The 21063-nt window shown below is 44.7% G+C and overlaps 1 protein-coding gene and 1 long non-coding RNA gene across 29 annotated transcripts in view; one reads left to right on the forward strand and one right to left on the reverse strand.

Annotated features, from left to right (window-relative positions):
- The window catches only part of LOC106008816 (uncharacterized), a 186199-nt gene that overhangs the window by 127292 nt on the left and 37844 nt on the right, over positions 1-21063 (forward strand). For both annotated transcript variants that reach the window (XR_002392430.2, XR_015439932.1), the window contains one exon: positions 478-2786. This is a non-coding gene — a long non-coding RNA (uncharacterized LOC106008816). The remainder of the gene's footprint in view (positions 1-477; positions 2787-21063) is intronic.
- Positions 1-21063, reverse strand: part of Trpm3 (transient receptor potential cation channel subfamily M member 3) — an 843949-nt gene that overhangs the window by 75426 nt on the left and 747460 nt on the right. For 17 of the 27 annotated variants that reach the window (XM_087183498.1, XM_087183495.1, XM_087183503.1 and 14 more), the window contains 7 exons: positions 14605-14640; positions 14311-14451; positions 11086-11115; positions 10039-10328; positions 8989-9217; positions 6092-6259; positions 418-558 (listed from right to left, as the gene is read on the reverse strand). In XM_087183498.1, the coding sequence (XP_087039624.1) occupies positions 418-558; positions 6092-6259; positions 8989-9217; positions 10039-10328; positions 11086-11115; positions 14311-14451; positions 14605-14640 (1035 nt within the window). The remainder of the gene's footprint in view (positions 1-417; positions 559-6091; positions 6260-8988; positions 9218-10038; positions 10329-11085; positions 11116-14310; positions 14452-14604; positions 14641-21063) is intronic. The other 10 variants (XM_087183504.1, XM_087183497.1, XM_087183506.1 and 7 more) reach the window with 1 other exon arrangement.

Genomic DNA, 21063 nt, shown 5'->3' on the forward strand with positions numbered 1-21063 from the left:
CTGCCAGACTGGGAATAATTCCCTGTGCATGCTGACCTTTTCTAGGGTGTAATTTCTGCATTGCTCTTCCCGTTACCTACCAAACGCCCCTCCAAGCCCTGGGATAGGCATCTAACAGGGCAACTCTTATCTAGTCCTTATCTGTCCGGAACAGGGAAGTGTTTTGAGGAAAGAACATCTGTTCCCCCACCATTTCCATCCGTTTGTGCTTTTACCATTTCCTTTCTGCAAAGAAGAGAAATAGAGCCCTGTGGAAGTTGCCTATCGCACTTCCCGAATCCTACAAAGCTGTTGCAGCAAAGTCAGAGGAGTTTCATTCCTGTGTATGTGGTGCTTCTATTAAAAACCACGCAGGGCCAGATAAACGAACACTGACTCCCTTGGCCTGCATTGGGAAGGAGAAAAGCAGAGGCTTACAGTGTAGAACCAGAACTTGACGATGGGTGCATTGTAGAATTCATAGATTTTTCTGCCTAGGGGGATCAGTCGGTGCCTGCTCTGAACTTCCTCTTCGTCCTTCTTCCTCGAAGACTCCCCGCTGTTCCGTCCCAGCATGGCCTACAGTGGGAGAGAAGTGAGAAGCGACACCATCACAGCCTGCCCTGTGTAGTGCGCCCATTTATACGGAGGAGCAGATGCTCACCAGAGCTGAGTTCCAGAACCTTCCAAGAACCCAAGACCCCCAGACATTGAAAAGCTGTGCCTTCCCTTAGTGTGTGACTCATCAGACACATAATCCACTCATTCCCTTTGCCTGCATGGAAGCCCTTGGGGATATTTCTCGAGCATGTTCTTTTCTTCCACCCTGGACCCCCTGGAAGAAGTGGGTGATAGCCTATGCACAGAATTCTGAGAGGAAGAACAGACCCTGGCATGGTCACACTACAGGAATCTGTCTACCTGCCTCCTGTATACATTCTGGGACAGGCTAGCTTACGGTTCAAATTCTGTCTCTCAAGTCACATCTGCTCTGGAGTCATGAGTATGTTGGGTCAGAGTCCCTCATTTTTCAAAGGTCATGAGTAGTTAAGAGGCAAGTTTTAGGCAGTATCTAAAGCTTGGGTTCAGGACATCTCAACACCTTGGCATGTGTCTGACCTCCCTGGTTTCCAACCTTGTAAAACTGGAATTACTGTTGGCACCAGCCATAGGGCAGCTCCTAGGCGCACTGCCTTCCTGTGTAGCTGGTAGGCCTGACCAGGAGAGGCCCATCTCCACGCTCCTGGAGATGTCCTTAAGAATGGATTAGCCAAAAAAAAAAAAAAAAAAAAAAAAAATGGATTAGCCCCTCACCCACTTAACAGGAGTAGCGTTAGCAACAGATTTAACATCACAAGGAAGGCAGAACCTGAGAAAGGCACACATGTGCTTGTCTGGGTAGCAAGCGTCAGGGAGCCCCCTCAAATGGGTGAAGAGCCCAGTGATGAAGTGTTTTAGGCTTTGGGCCACTCAGATGGGAGACTGAGTCCTGGCATGGCTGCCTAGAATCTGGCACCTTGGGCAAGTTGTTTTAATCACTCAGAGACTTATTTTCTTTAACTGTAAAATGAGGGTAGTAAGAGCCACTACTGTTGGGTTGGTTTACAAATCAATTAGTGTCTGACTTTAGTAAACACTCAGTAACCATTAGCTCATCTTTAAAGTACACTGGGACCTTCCTGGACAGTCGTACTGAGTGAAATGATCCAGTGGGGGATCTCTCGGACGTACCTCAGTATGAAGGCCCTGGGTTCAATCTCAACTAGTACCCCCCCAACCCCTAGTTGATCTTGACTGTGCCCAAAGACAGATCTGGCCTTTGCCCGCAGTTCCTTGAAGATAAGGCATGTCATAGCCAATAGTTCTTTGTTTAGAGAGAGAGCCCGCCCACCCCAGGAGGTCTGAGGCTGGGGCCGGCCCTGCCATAAAAACCAATTGCATGATTCAGAGAGGGCTTTAGGTCACCTGGCACCTGGGTTACAACCTAGGCAATGAGTCAATCATACTGATGCAGTGGAGCTCCCAATAAAAACGTCAGACATGAGACAGGCATGCTTCTCTGGCTGGCAATACTTTGTGCAAGTTTCACACACTGAAGAATAATGAGTGCTGGCTCCAGAGTGAGTAGACCACAGACGTGATGCATTTGGAACCGTTCTGGACTTAAACCTGTGGGCTTCTTCCCTTGGGTGATTTTAATCTGTAGGTTTTTCCTATAATAAACTGTAACTGGGCAAAAAAGAGAGTATGACAGCGTAAATTCTTGGCTTGCGTTCTTTAATACTGCCCTAAGACAAAGTCAGTTCTACAATGTCGGGAAACAAGATTTTTATTAAATGTGGGACAGGCAAGACATTATCAGGACTGAAATACACCTAGGCGAAGACATTGTCCTATTGAACACATGAGTTTAAAGTTGAGAGATCTAATTATAGCAGTAATTTAAGTTTGTCTTGAAAATGATAATAGAGAGAACCTCTGATTTCAAACCACCCTATCTAAAATATACCAATATTAGTTTCAACTACTTTGAGCATTGCTTTAAACAATGATTTCACTCAAATATGTGACAATCACAAATTATTTATCTCTAATCAATAGGCTTTCTGGAGAAGGTAACTTCTATTTCTTTGTGTACTCTGGCTAGAAAAGTACCTTGAGTTAATGAATAGATATGATTTAATTCCAAGGTTTATCTAATTGTTTATTTTCACCAGCAAGCTGAGCCAACCTTCGTGGTGGATACAGCACGCTAGACCCCAGTAGAATTTTAGACTACTGATCATGGATCTCAAGAAACTCCAAAGGTACAGTATTTGTCCTGTAATTTAAAATTTATGTGACATAGTTATCCTACTGCTGCCATTTTTCTCTCTTTGGTTTTGGATTTTGAGACAGTTCTTACTGCACAGTCTGGGCTTGACTTGAACTCGCTCTGTAACCCAGGCTGACCTTTAGCTCACAGTCGTTCTGCCTCAGCCTTCCAAGTGCTGGGATTGTAGGGATTATCCTGCTTCTGTTCTGCTTATTTCTGTGCTTGACAGTGCAGTGCCATTTGGGAACACAATGAGATATGGAAGTAAAGGCAGATTCTGACGTGTCTTGCGGAGTGGCGTCTTGGGGTAACCTCTAAGGAATAGTGATTTTCCTAGATCTACAGCTGGGGCTCAAGATATATTGGGACCTTACTAAGCAAAGTACACTTACCTGACCATTCAGGCAAAGCACAAACAAAAACATAACAACCCATTTTTGCCTCTATTATTCAAATTATTCTAGACCCAATGTATTGTTTTTGATGCATTTAAATAAAGCATTTTTATCACTTCATTAATTCCAGCCTAAGCAGCTTAAATTGCTGATTTTATTGATTTCTTTTCTCTGTAGTCGTACATTTCCTTTGACATTCCTTAAAGCAGAATTTAACAGGGTCAAATACAAACAAGATTGTGCAGTATGGATTTGAGAATCGCTATTGGGTAGACACAGGTGTCAAAGCAGAGAAGGATCCTTTGAGGTGAACTAGGTCAGTACGGGTCCTGAAAATGGAGCACACTGAGGCTGGTATGTTTGTGTAGTTTGGAAGGGCCAAAGGAGGTCCCACTCCAAGAGAAGATATGTTGGTTTAACACAGAAGCTCAAATATCAGTCTCTGAAAGCTACGCTCTCCAATCCTGTCCATGATGAGCCTGCCGAGCAGAGCCCAAGCAGCAGTAGGATTTGCCTTCAAGGTCAAAGAAAGCTCCACTTTACAGACAACTGCTGTCCCAGCCTGAGCCTGCCAGCCCACAAGTTCCCTCCCTGCTTTTTCTGCTTTGGGGCAGTAAGCTCTGGAATCACTGTGTCTCCTACTCAGGTTCTTAGGGAACTGTTCTGGGGTCTGTTCTTTAGCAAGCAGACTTTGCTCTTAGTTCACAGACTTGTGGCTTCTTGAAGAACCAGGTCCTCAAAGCTTTGGAGGGAGCAGGGGAAGCTCCTCCCTTTGTTTTCCTCCTTGAGATCCAACCAGAGAAAATGCTGATTCAGCTCCTCACTGTCTTCCTGGGACATGTGGCTGTGTTGAGGTCATGGCACACATGACTTAGAGGGTCTGGGCGTTGCTTCTGAATTCTCCCTACTATGTGGTGAACCAAACCAGCTAATCACCTACACTTGAGACCAGGAAGAAATTCTCTGTCTCTTAACTTTTGGCTTAAAAGAAAAGCCAATGGAGTTTGTATGCCTGGGTTTGAATCTCAGCTTTGAAACTCACTAGCTGGGTAAAGGTGAGCAATTTAATCTGAGTCCCACCTTCCTCATCTGTAAAATAGAGTTAATAATAATGCCTGCCTCATGGATCTGATGTGAGGACTCCATGGCTAAGTATATGAAGAGTGTTTAGCACTGTTACAACAGTACCTCAACATTTATTGATGTTTAGAGTTGTCAGGCACCAGTCTAAGCAGTTTATACCTCTTTTGGGGGGGGGGCTGTGTACCGGGGGTCAAACTCACGACCTTGCACTTGCAAGGCAAGCGTGGTGCCAGTGAGCTAAATCTCCAGCCTAATGTGTATACCTCTTAATCCACATAACCACCTGCCAGGCAGGCAGAGTTATTATTCCCATGCTAGAGGCTCTGGAGCTACACCCAAAGTCACACAGGAAGTCACACAGGACATCACAGAGGAAGTCACACAGGTGAGGGGGCAGGGTTCTGACTCCAGATCACATGCTTTTTACCTCTCTGCTAAAATATTTACTAAAAATCCAGTATTCATACTAATAGTGTTTCTCCCAAGGTGGAATATATCATTTTCTATCTGTAAAAGGATGTAGAGTCCAAGATTTTTGTCTGTGGCATTGGGCACTGAACCCAGGGCCTTCACACAAAGCTACATTCTGCAGTCCCCTTTTATATTTTATTTTGAGACAGAGTCTCACTAAATTGCTAAATTCCCTGGGCTGGGCTCAGATTTGTGATCCTCCTGCCTCAATCTCCGGAGTGCTGGGATTATAGGTGTGTATATTATAGGTGGTATTATGTGTATATTATAGGTGTGTATTATAGGTGGGATTACAGGTGTGTACCACCACACCTAGCTCAGAAAGATGTTTAGGGAAGACAGTCCCTGATGCTACTGCACAGTGAGAAAACTGCTCAGCAGATTTTATAAGGATCCTGAAACAGAAACAAAAGTTGACTTTTCATTTGGGGAGTCAGGCAATATTTCTGCAAACAGAGCAGGAGCCTACTGGAAGGAAATTGCTTGTCTGGAGAAAGAACAATTCTCACATTGGTCCCACTAGGATAATAATGCAGAATGCTTTTTGTCACCTGAGCAAAACCAATTTTCGTGGTCCCCTCTTATAATTTCTTCTGGGTCATGACAGGATCAGTCACCAGCTAAGGTAGTGAGAGAGGGTGAGGCATATCAAAAAAGTCCTTATGGAGCTTCTGCATGATGTCTTCTAAGCCATGAAGCCTTATTTGTCCCTTTAATAAATGGGGTATTTTTAGCCCTTGGATACAAGCCAGTGGCAGTCACGGGGCTCAGGCAGGGGTGGTGGGAAGCTGTCCCACAAGCAGCTGCCCCATTCCCTGTGCAGAACAAAGCACCCATGTTCTATAATTATACCAGGATGAGCTAATAAAAGCTTTCCATACAAACCTCAAAATTCAATTAGTGCTGTTTTTGTGAGCCTGACCCCAAAGACAGACATAGGCTTAGCTTCTGATCAGCAGAATGTTCCAGCTCAGTGAAGCCAGCTTCTTCCAAAGCATGGGCTCCCTTCCTTTTTTGTGTGCTAAAACTGCCACAGTATGTGGTTGTTTATAAAACTTTTCTTGCCTGGAAAATTTGGGGTGCTCTGTTTTGAACTTTTTTTTTTTCCTGTACCACTAGCTGCCCAAAGGGCTTTACATAAAACTGGACCCTACAGGAATGTTATTTGTGTATAAAGAGGACACTTTTTTTAAGCCTTGGCCTCAGCATTTAAAGTGCCCAGGATTAAACCTGGCAGGACTCTGGGGGACAGCTGTATGACCTGTAGTCATTGAACCCTTCGCCATATCAGGGGGATGAGTGGATTAGGGATTCTTTCCAGGGAGAATAGCGCATAGCTGGTTCTTACCGTCAGTTCCATGTCCTCTTCATCTTTCTCCTTGGTGGGCTTCTCTGGTTCTTCTGGCTCCTTCTCTTGCAGATGGATTTCTTGGGCCTGAGTCATGTAGGGCATGTCGTCTTTGTTCTTGAACTCCAAGCTGAGAATTGAAGGAGGAAGTAGAATTCCCAGAATTACCTAAAGTAATAATAATGATAATAATAATAATCACATTTAAAGGATTACGATTAAGGTGGTTTCTCAGACTCAGAGGGCCTGGGTGTGATGTATGAGTGTGTGTGTGTGTGTGTGTGTGTGTGTGTGTGTGAGCATGCACATATGTATATAAAGGATTCCATGGCTTGTATGGAGACCTAGACGTCTGAATATCTAAATGCATTAATGTGAAGAGGTCACTGTCCCATCTGGGAATTATTTTTGAATAGTAGCTCAGTCTAATTTTTGGAGAAAGAAAGCATTTTACCTAAATATACCTTGCCCTATTAGCACTCAGGTTCATGGGGAAACTGAGGAAAAGGAGAGCTTGCAATGCAAACATGGGAAAGAACTAAGATTTCCATTTAGTCATTACACAGCACTCAGCTTCCTAAAATCAATTCATACGTATGCTCTTTAGCATTTATTTGCTAATATGTCAAGTGCAATTGATTATATATTATCTGGTTATCTCTGTAAAAAATTAGTGTTCTAAGATGACCTTGAGAAGTACATATAGCAGAGTATTTCTATTCATTGTAGAGCATGCTGGTGCCATCCGCTACTGCACAACAGAAACACACACACCCCAGGAAGCCCATAGTGTCCCCTTGCACAAGTGCCTCGGCAAGGACCAGCATCCTGCCCACCTCATGTATAAACAGCGGCATGCATCAGCGTGTGAGGGCTCTCCCACTAGGGAAATCTCATTCTCCACCTCCAGGGGACAAACAGGTGCCGTCTCCAATGACGCTGACATCTGACTCTTGTTCTCCATATTTTCTCCCACTTCTCTCAATCCTGACATGGTTCCGGGACACCAAGTGTCTAAAAATAAACCTCCTGAAGAGGGGGGTTTAGAGAGATCCTGAAGGTCAGGAAAAATGTTGTGGCCCACTTCACAGAAGCCTTCAGTGACCCAGGGCCGAGGGCCCACAGGAAAGGTGGAGCGGGAGATGGGGCACTGGTCCCATAGAATGTGGACAGAGGGTTCAGAGAGGCAGATGTGCAGGGAGGATGAACAGGTCTGGAGTGTCATGTGCAGCATGGGGATCACGGTTCTGAGAGCGTATTACATACTAGGGTTCGCTAAGGGGGATTTTAGGTGCTTTTACCAGCTCGAGTAAAAGGTGACCATGCAAGATGAGGGATATTGTAATTTGCTTGACTCTAGTAACCATTTCAATATGTATATCAGAAACACCAGGCCATCATGTAATACACCTTAGATATATATATAATTAAAGAGAAACTGGCATCACAAAAATTAAAGCAAAAGCAAACTGAAAAAATCCTGCATTCTTTTGGTCTTCTACCTTCTCTTTTTTCTTTTACTTCTTTCAAATTAATATTTTCTTTTGAAAACCACTGAAAAAAGTAATAAAGAAGGCAAAAGCAGGGGTGGGGGTGCAGCGCAGTCAGAGTGCTTGCCTAACATGTGAGCCCATGGCTTCAATGCCCAGCACCGCAAGCAAAAGCAACAAAACCAAAAGCAAAAGCTACGTAAGTTTCTACTTCTGTTAAAAACTATAAAGTCGGGGATTTAGCTCAGTGGTTCAGGTGCCTGCCTCGAAAGCGCAAGGTCCCGAGTTCCATCCCTGGTACCAAAAAACAAAGTCTCTGACAGGGTCCGTTCAACCACTGGGCCAAAGCAAATGATTTCCATGTATTCTACATCTTTGTCGTTGTAGTGGTGGTTTTGTACTGGGGATTGAACTAAAGTGTCCAGGCCGGTATTGAACTAAAGTGTCCAGGCCAGGCTTGAATTTGCAATCCTCTTACCGCACCTCCCAGATTACAGGTGTGTGGGATCACAGGTGTGTGCCACTAGGTCTGGCTTCACTACTGTGTTTTAAAACGTTAATCTATATAAATAGAACTCTACAATACAACCTTTAAAAAAATGCACTGAGGTTAAACAGACTGGTCTCTGACTCATTTTTCCTTATTTAAGAGTAGATCAAGCTGGGCATGGTGGCAGATTCCTATAATCCCAAAACTTTACGAGGCTAAGGCAGGAAGATTGCAAGTTTGAGCCCAGCCTGAGCAACTTAGTGACTGAGTGAGGCCCTGTTTCAAAAATTAAAAAGGGTTGAGGATGTACCTCAGAGTGAAGGCTCTAGGTACAATCCCCAGTAATACACACCCCCCCCCCACCCCCCACACACAAAAGAAAGACAAAGATAAGGGCAAAGAATAGATCAGCAGCTGGGGATTTAACTCAGTGGCATGCACACGGCCCTGATTTTGATTCTCCAGCACCACTGGAAAAAAGTACAATAGGATTATGGAGCAGTGTCTCACTTTTAGTTCATCTTTTTCCTGAGCACATACAGCCATTGTCTCTGTGACTGATGCAGAGGACAGCCAGTGGGTTAGGCTCCCCTAGGGGGGAAGGGTTACCTAGGGGAGGGCTGCTGCTGACCCACTGTTTGTATCAGAGCACATGGCACCTTTTTGGGGACCTGTGTGACTATCACTTTTGGATCATCTGACAAATGCTAATGTCTAGGAGCCATCCTTAGCATTCTGATTCAGCAGGACTCAGGGAAGCTCTGGTTTCTATGTGAAAATCAAAACCCTATACAGGAGATCTTGATGAGCAGTCAGTGTTATAAGAGACTATCCAATCCCATTGCAGATTTGGCTGGGAAAACCCCAACCACCCCTTTCATCCTCTGAGCCAACAGGGCCTTCTCAGGCGCACTGACCTTGAGGCCTGAGTTCTTGCGCATGCGGAGCCGACCCATCCACATGTCGGTGAGCAACATCTGGCTGCACGTGTGTGCGATGAAGTCGCGGTGCTTGGCAGCCACAGCCAGCTGCAGGCACGTGGCATTGCTCCAGTTCTTCAACTCATATGTCAGCAATTTCATGGCCAGCTGCTCATCCTGCTTGTAGGATTGGTCTAAGAGCTCCACAGCCAGCTGGCCAAAGTCCCTGAAAAAGAAGATACAGAAGAATCCTTCAGACCAGCTAGGAGACTAATGTGATGAAAGAGGAGGTCTACTGGCTAACCACAATAATGGTTGCTGTGTGGAGTAGTGCTTCCTGTGGGGTCTCATCTGTTCATAGATTCATGTGGCCAACTTCTACTATGCATCCACTGTGCCTCACATAGCATGTTTACAACTGAAGATGTGAGTTAAACTAGGCATGGTCCCTACACTCAAGGTCCCAAATGCGAGGTATATGGAAGTGGAGGTAGACCCATCAGTCCATGGTTGGAGCATGCCTTCTTAAATGTACAGACCTCAAGTTCAAACCCCAGCCTTGTTAAGTGCAAATGTGTGACCATGGGCAAGTCACCTAAATTCTCTGAGCCTCATTGACCTCAGCTGAAAGAAGTACTGGAACATAGGACCTAGCTCTTAGGGGAGTTTCGAGGATGTCATGAAAGCACGAGTATCCGTGTGCACCACCACGTGTAGCACCATGCACAGTAAAGGTGAATCATTCATGTACCGTGGGGGTGACGCTGACCCTCCTCTTTGTGACAGTGGGGGATTGAACCCAGACGTGCTCTACCCCCGAGCACATCCCCAGCCCTTGGTATTTTGGGACAGGGTCTTTTTAAATCTCCCAAGCTGGCCTTGAACTTGTGATCCTCCTGCTTCAGCCTTCCTAGCAGCTAGGATGATAGGTGTATGCCACTGTGCCCGGCCCTCCCATTAAAGCCTTGTGTAGTTTTGTCTCAGTCTATGGAACCCACCCTCCAAACTTCGCTCCCCTCGACCCCCCCATGTGCTCAGCCGGCCAACCTCGAGTTGTGGTTCAGCTCCTGGGAGATGTCGTCGACCATGTCATTCTCGGAGGCCTCGTGGGCCATGGCTTTGCAGAGCTTGCACGCCACCAGCGCCTTGGCCATGGCTTCCTCCCCGTGTTGCCAGAAGAACAGCGCCATCTTCTGTCTCTTCATGAGAACGGCCCACACCATCAGCTCGTGGAAGGGGAAAGGAAAATGGTTGATCTCAGGGTCATCCAAGTCTATGTCCACCTCTTCTTCACGCTTCTTGGTTGTCTTTCTTCCTCGCCTTAAGGGAATGTCATCCTGTAGTTTTAGAGAAACACATACAGGTTGAGTTGGAAACAAATAGGGTCAACTCATAATACAGCTACTGTGCATCTTCTACTGGCTCAGCTTTTGGGGTCAACTCTGAAATGAACTAGACCAGCTTCTATCCTAAAAGAACTCACAAGCTTGTCCATGACTAATCTTAAAATAGGTTATAGTAAATGCATATGTATAGTCCTATGGGGGCACGTTGGTTTACTTCCATTTAAAATATTTTTTAATGGGCCATTTTCTCTTTTGCTTTACTTTTGTCCATTTCTTCTTATATACTATAGTTGGGGTTGTTTGTACCTCACAAGGGACAGCACCATTCTTTTTCCAGAAAGGACAAGAATATCCTATAGTTGTGTTTCCATATATGACAATAAATATATGAACGAAAAATAGGAAACATAATCTTACTGGAGTTTCTGTATTTGTGAAGTAGTTCTGGCCATTGGATCTATTGCCATTTGTAAACACCCATGCATGAAGTTTGCTTACTGGTGTTTATATTCTTCCTTAGTTTTCAAGTTAGTAAAATAAGATTTATTTATTTTGTTCACAATGCTACTATAAAACCTCATGGTGGAATTTTCAAAGCTATTGTGAGCTGTCCTCGTGACACTTGGAAAATATTTATTTCCTTATCTTAGAATCACGTACCAAGTTTTACCACTGAAATGAGCTCATATATCTTTCAAATATGTAATAAAGAGAATAATTGACATTAATAACTTGAGCAAACAATTACCTCCATTCCCAGAAGTTTCAAGGCTTTGGGCTGTTAAAAAAAATGTTGTGAACAAAGTTAGATTTTTCTTTCATGAAGGTAAGAAAAGAATCCTACTATATCTTGAACAAGCAGTATAAGAACCATTGCACCGGACAGCATTTATTTTATTTCACTGAATAAAACATTACAAAGGGAATTTATTTCTAGAAATTCTAGGAGAATTAGGAATTTCGTGATTTTGGTGAATCATATCATAAAAAACTTGGAAACTGGAGAGAGATAATTAGATTGTGTAAGGGTAGACATTGAGGTTTATAGTGCCTTATGGACTAAGATTTCTTTTACCTTTGTATAACTATCCTCCTTGGCTGAGACCTTCACGACATCCAGTATTTGAATGAGTGCTATGATCTGAAAGTTTGTTTCTCCCCAAATTTGTATGATGAAATCTTAACCTCTGCTAGGGATATTCTATAATCTCAGCACTCTAGTGGCGGAGGCAGGAGGATGGGCAAGAGTTCTAGGCCAGCCTGGGTTACACAGTTATTTCAAGGCCAGCCTGGAATGCATACTGAGGTTTTCCTGTCTTTTTTTTTGGTACTGGGGATTGAACTCAGGACCTTGCACTTGTGAGGCAGGCAGCTAAATCCCCAGCCCATTCCTGTTTTAAAAAAAACAAAACAAAATAAAATCCTAGCCCCTAAGGTCCTGCATGGTATTGGATTGGAATGGGTCAAATGAGAAGAGCCCTCCTGAGTGAGATTAGTGTCCTCATAAAAGAGGTCATGCTAGTAAACCAGGCAGTCAGGAAGCTGAGGCAGGAGGATCACAAGTTCAAGGCCACCCTGAGCAACTTAGTGAGACCCTGTCTCCCAACTCCCCCCAAACAAAACACCACCCCTAGAAACAAAACAAAAAGCCCACAGGAGCTTGTTTGCCCTTTTCTACCTTGTAAGGAAACAGCCAGAAGGCGGGGTGGTGGTGGTGGTCTCTGTGAATCAGGAAATAGACCTTCACTGGATATTGAATTTGGTTTTTGTTTGTTTGTTTGTTTTGAGTACGGGGATCAACTCGGGTCTTTGTGCTTTTGAGGCAAGTGGTGGAACCACTGGGCTAAGTGCCGGGCCCTACTGGATATTGAATTTGTTGGTGCCTTGTTCCTGGACTTTTCAGCTTCCAGAATTGTGAGAAATAGATTTAGGTTGCTTATATGCCTAATATAAGCCACATAGTGGCTTTCTCTTTTCTTTTCTTTTTCTTTTTTTTTTTGAGACAGAGTCTCACTATGTAGTTCAGGCTGGCCTTGAACTCATGATGTAGCCCAGGGTGGCCTCAAACCCAGGGAGATTCTTTGGCCTCAGCCCCCTGAATGCTGGGATTACAGGCCTGTGGGATCACACCCAGCTCCATGTAGTGTTTTGTTATAACAGCAGGAATAGAATAAGACAGACAAGCAATGGAACATTCGACCAAGCAAATTGAATGAAGTATTTCTCAAGCCTCTGGAACACCCTACTGTCTGGAGACTGGGGATATCATTCAGCTGTGTATTGCAGATGCCTCCTGCTGGCCATCGCTTGTGCTGCTGGTTGGCAGAGCAAGAGTGAGTGCTCTGAGCAGTGTTGATGGCGAAAGGCACTCAGGAGCTTGGAAGGCATCGCACACAGAGTGGCATCCCTGGCTGTGCTGGAAATGTGTGAAACAGGCAGAGGATGAGGGAGATAGAGAAGGCGACTCAGCACATTACAGAACTGGACGATATGTAACAGGGAGAGATACCAAGTTGCATTTCAGGGGTGAGGGGGCAGACTCTGTGCTGCTGAGTGGGACAGAATGGTGGGCGCCATCTTGGTGTCACCATCTTGTTGCCATCTGAGTGAGTCACAAGTTAAGGCCTTGCAGCTTCTCCTGATTCTACGTGACTGTTCAGGCTGGATTAGCTTCAGCTTGGTCTCCCTTTCAGCTTCTAAAATGACCACCAGTCTAAAATCTGTGGGTCCCCCCCATTTGTACTTTTTTTTTTGGTGTTTTTAAAGTTCTCTACCAGTCCTACAAAATATTTTCATAATCAGAGGAAAATTTTATTAAACATAAAAATCAACCAAGTCAATTAAAAAACCCATAAAAATATGATGAAAACATTTAAGACAATAACAAAAATGTAAAAAGAAAGAAAAATGCTCACTACCAAGTAGGAAATCAATTCTCAAAATGCTGTCCATGGACTTCCTGTGGGGGCCCCTGGCACCCACCCTTTCTGAGGTGTGTGAAGTTCAAGCTACGTTCATAGCCATAGTATGTTACCATAGATGTTACCACCCCCACCCCAAACTGGGGCGCTAACCTAGGAGTGCTCCGCTGAGCTACATCCCCAGTGTTCTTTATTTTTTATTTTGAGATAGGGTTTTGTACGTAGCCAGGTTGGCCTTGGATTAGAAGTTTTCCTGCCTCAGACTCAGGAGTAGCTGGATCACAGGATTTCAGGCCTAGGACGCCATGCAGGGCCTGTTACTGTTTTGGTACTGTTCACACTGGCACAGATGGTAAAAAGCCATGCAAAGTCAAAACTGCAAGGTCCTTAGCAAAAGTAAAGGCAATGGTACTGAAGTGTACTTGGTCATTAAACTCCACAAAAACCAAAAAAGCCAAAGCAATTTCACTTAGTGTCCTGGAGGCCTAGAGCTCCTTTTGTTAATCCAAAACTGGGTGTCCTATTACTGTTCCTTGGGACAAAAGGGGAAGCAGCCCCCAAAGCTCTGTGCTGCTCCTGACCTATGATGGCTGTCCTGTCTTAGGAAATCTTTGGGCTGCATTCCAGCCACCTTGTTTCACGGAATACCATTTTTTTTTTTTTTCTTGAAAGAATGCCTGGCAGACAGACTGTGGCTGCTCAGACTTGGCCGCTGGGCAGACATTTTAATAACACCCATAAAGTTGGGCCGTCATTTCAAGGAAAATGCCTGATAGTATTAGTTGCCAAATTTTAAATTTCATTACGAAAAGGTGGGGATTGGGCCAAGAGGACCTGGTGACAATGCAGTATGTATAGATACCAATTCCGTTATGTAATCATTATGTGTCACAAACACATAGCAATTTAAAAAAAAAGAAAAATTAAGCAAAGATGAACGGATTGGATAGAAGAGGGGAGAAGAAAAGGAGCAGTTACCTCCTCAGCTGGTCTCCCCAGGAGACAAAGGCGCCACAGCCCAAGTCCCTCCCACGGGTCCTCCCCAGCCTCACCCTCTTGGGGCCGAAGAGATTGTGGTAGAGCGTCCGGAAGCGCTTGCGGGTGTAGTTGCAGCGGTAAGCGCCGCCCATCAGGTACTCGATCACCAGGCCTATGTCGATCAGGCTGATTCTGTAGTCTGGGGGCAGGTTCCCCTGTCAGGGAGGAAGGAGACAGACAGACAGACCCAAAGACAACGTGGTTTGCCAGGGATACGACTGCGCACGCTCTGTAACTATTTTAGAGTAAAAAAATGTAATGAAAAAAGAAACATACGAATGTATTATTATGCTGGTTAATCAATTCACCTTAAAATAGATCCAACCGAAACCTGGATATTCTCGCTTGGAAAGAAGACATAAGTTAAATAAGAAGATGCAGTAATCGTCGGCAATAACAGAAAATCAAACTATTTATTCAAGTCTTCAGCTGAGGAGAAAAAAACACCAGTGTAGCAGAAAGAAATACAAGGCTAGACATGGCAAAATGCTATCATTCCCAGCCACGAGGCTCCCAGAGGTTCCCCAGCCCCCTCCTGACTCTGACCTAGGCCTGTGGGCCACCCTAGGCCTAGGAGGTGACTGAATTTCTTCCCCCTTCACTAGCGGAAGACTCCTCCCAGAAGATGAGACCCATTACCAAGGCCTGGACTTGCTTAGAACTCAGCTTCCATAAGACAAAACCTCTATTAAAACACTATTTTTTAAAAATGGCACATTTTTCATAAAGAGAGAAGAGTGTGTAGGGAAAGGATTTGGAACATTAGGCAGGAGTTGTGCATGAACACCCCTTATGGTTAAAGAGACGTGGAGGAGGAATGGGAGAAAAAATTTTATCAATGAAATATTTTCTTTTCTTTTCTTTTTTTGGTACCGGACTTTGAACTCATGGGCTTGCCCTTGTGAGGCAGGCAGCAGCACCACTGAGCTAAATCCCCGGCCCTCAATGAAATATTTTCCCAGAATTAAGAAGATTTTTCACCTTGAGTGTAGCACTTCTTAAAGACCGAGAGCATTATGGTGTAGCTTTTGGTTTTTATTTATTCTTTTGGGTGGGGATTAGGTCCTTGTGCATAGTGTATCTTTTAGCTGCTTGCTGTTATCTTTTAGATGCAAAAAATAGGAACGTATTCATTACCTACTCCTAGTTTGAAGAGGATCTTTTCAGGATCTCAGGAAAAACCTTGCTCTGTCAGGGCAAGGAAGAGGGGATTATGTTTGTGGGAAATTTGGAGTGCACAGGGCGTTCAGTGTCTGGCCAGGTTACTTCCTGCAGGGGAACTTTCTGTGCTTGGAATGCCAGGCTCTGGCCTTGGTGCAGAGCCCTGAGAGTTCAGAGAGGCAGAAGGCCTTGGTGCTCTTTGTCCACCTCAGAGAACCACACCGGCTACTGTGTGAGATTCTCTCCCTTCACAGAAAAGGCTGCTAATCTGTCTGGTGGCCTTCCAACTTTGGTGGCCTGGGAGTCACTGGGGGACCTCGGTGGCTGTATCAAGTCCTTGACCTTGCCCGATCTACTTCAGTGTATCAGGCCTCTGTTCCTTCTTAGCTCCTCTGGGTAGTTCTGATACACAGGAAACCTTGTGAAACTGGCTGTGCTCAGTCTCAGGTGGCAGTGGCAGCCTGGGCAGCACAACCTGCACATGCAGAGTATAAAATAGGAATCTCTGTCACTGGGACACGCTCACCTCATTCTTTTGCTGAGCTGAAGGCAGATTTTCTGTTTTCCTCGCTCAGCTTTCCAATGATCAACCACATCCATTAGAAAGGTTTAGGATTCAGGGTTAGGGCCGGCCCACTGCAGCCTATCATGTATAGCCTCAGGGTTTTCTTGAGATTTTTATTTGCATTTTTTGAGATGGGGTCCCTCTATGTGGCCCAGGCTGGGCTTGAACTCCATATGTTGCCTAGGTTGGCTTGAATTTCAGATGGTCCTGTCTCTGCCTTCCAAGGGCTGGCATCACATGTGTGTGCCATCAGGCCCAGCAGAGCTGTATTTGTATCTTTTTTTTTTTTTTTTTGGTACCAGGGAACGAACTCAGGTCCTTGTGCTTGCGCAGCAGGAGGCAAAACCACTGAGCTAAATCCCGGCCCTTGTATTTGTATCTTTGTATTATTTGTGCCTTTTATATGTAGTGGGGTAATGCAGGCACTGAGGATGGTTTTGTTGTTGTTATTGTTGAAAAGGTGAAATAGTGAAGGTGATCAACATAGTGGGATCAAGTCTGAGCATGGCCTTTTTAGTATTATGTTCCCAGTAAAAGAACTAAGTAGCCAGGGCTGGAGATTTAGCTCAGTGGCATCTCACCTGCCTGGCAAGTGACTGAGTTCCATCCCCGGTACCAAAAAAAAAAAAAAAAAGAAAAAAAAAAAGGTACCCTAATTCACTGATGAAATTTGATTTGAAATACATGGATCACTGTATCTGGAATTCCATGACATTGCAGGGGTGGGCATGAAGGGATAACCTTGGATACACTACATCCCGTGTTTGTGTGTGTGTGTGTGTGTCTGTGTGTGTGTGTGTTTGTGTGTCTGTGATTCTACCGCTATTTCCTAGGTGTCTGCTCTCCCCAGAGTGAACACCGGGTTTACCCCCTGGGTTCTGCTGCCCCTGTGGTTTAGGACACAAGGGGCAAAAGGGGACGGTGTGAAGGGCATCCCACAGGAAGCAGGAGCCCTTGGAGACACAGACCTCTCATCCTTGACATTCCCCTTATGTTAGGTTTATGTCTAGATGTCCCCCAAAGCCTCATGTGCTCATAGGCAGGGCTTTTGAAAGGTGCTCAGATGAGGGAGGCTTATGGCTAAATGACAGGAAGTGGGGCCTGCATGGAAGAGGCGGATTGGCGGGAGTGACCCGGAAGGGTATATCTCCCTTCCTGTTCCTCCTTTCATTCTTTCTGCTTCCTGTCTGCCATGCTGTGAGCAGCTCCAAACCACCATGCCCCTCTGCCGGGAAAAGCTGCCTCGGCGCCAGGACTGTGGACTGAAACGTGAGCCAAAAGAAACCGTTCCTCTTTTAAGTTGCACTGTTGGCCATTGTGTCTTGGGGATGAGGGCAGTGGCTAAGACACGGCTCAGTCTGAGATCCTTCTCTTTAACTGAATTGCCCCTTCCAAAAAGGGTCTGTGCTATCCTTATACCCTCCTCAGAATTTCAAAATCTCCTTTGTTTGAAGATTATTGTATCAATCTGACTCAGCACGTTAAGCCGTCTTCAGGCTGTTAATGAGGATCAGTTGTCTGAGTTTGGTGTGCAAAGTACAGCCAAAAATATTAAAGAGGGAATGCAGAAAATTTTAAGAGAGTAACTTCTCATAAAAATTGAACTGAACTTTAAGGACAGTTACTTGTGTAACCACTTTTCTTCCTTGTTGAGGGCAGGTCAGCAGGGCAAGTTTCAGTAACTTCCAGCTGTACTGGACCTTAGGTGAGAGCAGGAGAGCCCAGGAGACAGCACCTGGCGGGTCAGCCTCCTGTCACACACACTGGCTCCTGGAGGAAACCCTCGGAGTGCGCCTGCCCCGCTTGTTGTATTTTCCTTGGCATCGAGGGACAGGCTGGATTAAGGGCCCCGGCTTCTGTCAGCTGCCTTGGGCTCCTCGCTGCTGTTTGTAAAGCAGCCTTTTTCTGCAGGGCCTCTTTGCTGTAAAAGGGGGCAGAACCCCATGACCTATAGGTTCTGTGGTGCTCAAGTACCAGGTTAGGAAAATCCTCAAAGGATGTATTCTAATGCTTTCACCAGCCAGTCTGAGCAAGTCTGTGACCTTGCGCCTACTTTTATTTTTATCTGTTTTTTTGGGGGGGTGCTGGGGATGAAACCTAGGGTCCTTGCCCATGCTAGGGAAGTGCCTTCCCTATCACTGAGCTACTCCCTTAGCCCTCCTACTTTTAATGTAAAACTTTTCTACATTTAAAGCCTGGCTAATAGCCTAATGCCTATTTATTTTGTTTTGAGAAACTGAGGTATGAGCATTAGTTTGAGTTTTAAGAACAAGATACCAATATTGCCCAATGACCAATACTGAATGGCATTAAAAACCTTGTAATATTATTTATTTATTTATTTTGGTACCTGGGATTGAACTCGAATCCTTGCACTTGTGAGGCAGGTGGCAGAACCACTGAGCTAAATCCCCGGCCCACAATATTTTTTATTTTAAAACATTTATTAATACATGTTTGAAGAACATTTATCCTGGGTAGTTGGTACATGTACAAAACACATCTTAAATCTTTTTACTTCCTTTTTCTCCTTTCCTCTCCCTCCTCCATTACTTAGGTTGGCTTCTCATTTGCAAAAGATCTATCTCCTTGTTTCCTATTATTGTTTTTTTGTGTGTGTGTGCCGGGGATCGAACTCTGGACCTTACGCTTGTGAGGCAGGCGCCGGAACCACTGAGCTAAATCCCTGGGCCCTATTATTGTTATTACTATCATTATTGTTGTTGTTATGAATTTTGGCTTTTTAAGAAACAGATCTTGCTAAGTAGTTCACGTTGTCCCTCGAACTCATGACCATTCTCCTGCCTCAGCTTCCAGAGTTCTGGGATTATAGGTGTGCACCACCGTGCCCAGCATGTTTCCTATTATCTAGCTTGTATTTTTCTCTTTAAATTATTTATACTTTGGGCTTCTCGTTTAAGAGAAAACGTGATATTTAAGCTTAAGTATCTGACTTATTTCACTTGACATTTTTGTCTCAAGATCCATCCATTCTGAATGGCAATATTGATGTTTGAGGTGTCTGTAAGAGGAAGTGTCAGGAAAGTGATAATAGTAAAATTCACGGTAAGTAAAAATTTAAGAGCAAATAAAACATTTTTACAAAATGATTTTATTCATAAAGGGGTATTAAGGGGATATGCTGGAAAGGAAGGTGCTAGAATATTCTTATATAAGGTGGATTATTTTCAAATGATTTATGTGTGGTCAGATCTTAGCAGGAAGAAGGATTCCCTTACTGATTCCATTCTGCAGGGCTTTGAGTAATGGCAACAGGAAGTGGCTTGAATTCTGTTTGACCACCAGAGGGCGATGCTTACCTGAGCCAACAGGGCTCCAGAGCCGTGGAAGGGTTGGAGGTTAAGAGAGAAAGGTGTGTTGGGAGGGAGGGAAAGTTTATTCTACAACTAATGCGTCCCAACTGCCGGAAAGGCTGATTGGAGCTGTTTCTTTCCAGAGACATTTGGGACCAGAGAAATGAGGAGAAATCAGCTATTTTTTAATAGGAAGAGTGGAAACTTTTTTGAGCGGAGGGCGACACGGATTTCATAAAATGAATACAACTGATACAATTGAGGCCTCTTGGGATAACTGTGTCCTGGTGGACTCTGAAGGGGACGGCAGCACTGGTGCATGAGGAGGTGCAGGGCCGATGGCCTTGACCACCTGTGACCTGCGGATGTTTGCATTGCTTTTCCTAGGGCGGCCACTGCTGGGCAGAGGGGACCTTCCCCCTCTTGTGTGATTAGTACATGGCAGCTGTTCTCACTGGGCAATGCCCCTATGCACAGCTTCTAGGATTGATGAAGCCTCCAGTTGTCCCCTGGACCTTGGCTAGGGGAAGTGGGGGCGCTGAGCAAGGGGTGGTAAAGGCACAATCAGGGATGGGGTGTGCTCACTACATCCACCTCCTCAGGAGAAGGTGAACAGGGCCTACAGACAAACAGGTAATGTCCAACACCTTCTGGAAGAGTCTTCATATACTGGGGCTGTTTTCAAATTGGAAGTCAGAAACCGATGCTGGAGTAACACTCGTTCTGCCTGCCTTTTGTTACCCTTCCCCACCCTTTGGGTCTTTAAATTGGCAATTGGCAAAGCCTGGACAATGATTGCATTTCCCGTTTCCTGCCTAAATGACATGTGTTAGGCCATGTGATTCAAGTAACTTGAAAAAGAGGCTCGGGTCTACATGAGGGTACAGGCCATCGACCTGAAACTGTTGTCTTTTTTATTATGCTCTGAATGAGTACTCTGAAGGTAAGGTTTAATCCCTGCCACGCTTAAGGATTTTGTAAAGAATAGTTCCAATTCACTTATTCCATCTGCTCTTCAAAATGAACTGCTTTGCAGATGTCATGATATTATTATCAGATTTCTACTGTTGAGAAACTTAAAAAAAAATACTGATAACAAGCCTTCAAAACAAGCCTTCTGATGTGTGAAAAGGGAAAGTGAGGAAAAGGCTATCCTGGGGCAGTTTTTATAATAAGGAAAAGTCAGCTGGGGTGGCACGAGCAGTCACCAGGGGGGCTTAGTCTGGTGAAGCTCAGGGAAAAAGGGGACATTATGGGGCTGGGGGTTTAGCTCAGCAGCACAGCACCTGCCTGGCAAGCATGAGGTCCTAAGTTCGATTCCTGGTACCAAAAAACCCCAAAAAAGCAAAAACAAAAAAGAGAGGACATTATGCCAGTGGTCAGTAGATTATCAAGGTAAGAGACCAGACAATCAGTCTTTCAAAAAATTATAAGACTTTTGCAAACTTGCGTAAGTTTAGCAGATGAATTTATGAGATTGTCTCCTTTCTCAAACTGTCATATATACCTAGTTTTTTCCTTCTCTCTCTTGCATTCGGCAAAGCTCTGGGTCCTAGCTCCCCCTCAAATGAATTTTAAATTACTCATAATTTCACCACTGCTTCTCTATGATACTCACATAGCATCTGTCTTTGATGGGGGAGGGATAGTATAGGCCAGGGAATCTGAAGTATTGGCACATTTAATCTTAGGAAAGCAAAACTACTACTTTAAAACATACAGAGGCA

This window comes from Heterocephalus glaber, unplaced genomic scaffold (assembly GCF_053883595.1).
Source record: "Heterocephalus glaber isolate CG9 unplaced genomic scaffold, H.glaber_assembly_v1.0 deba00001481, whole genome shotgun sequence".
Taxonomy (NCBI): Eukaryota; Metazoa; Chordata; class Mammalia; order Rodentia; family Bathyergidae; genus Heterocephalus; species Heterocephalus glaber.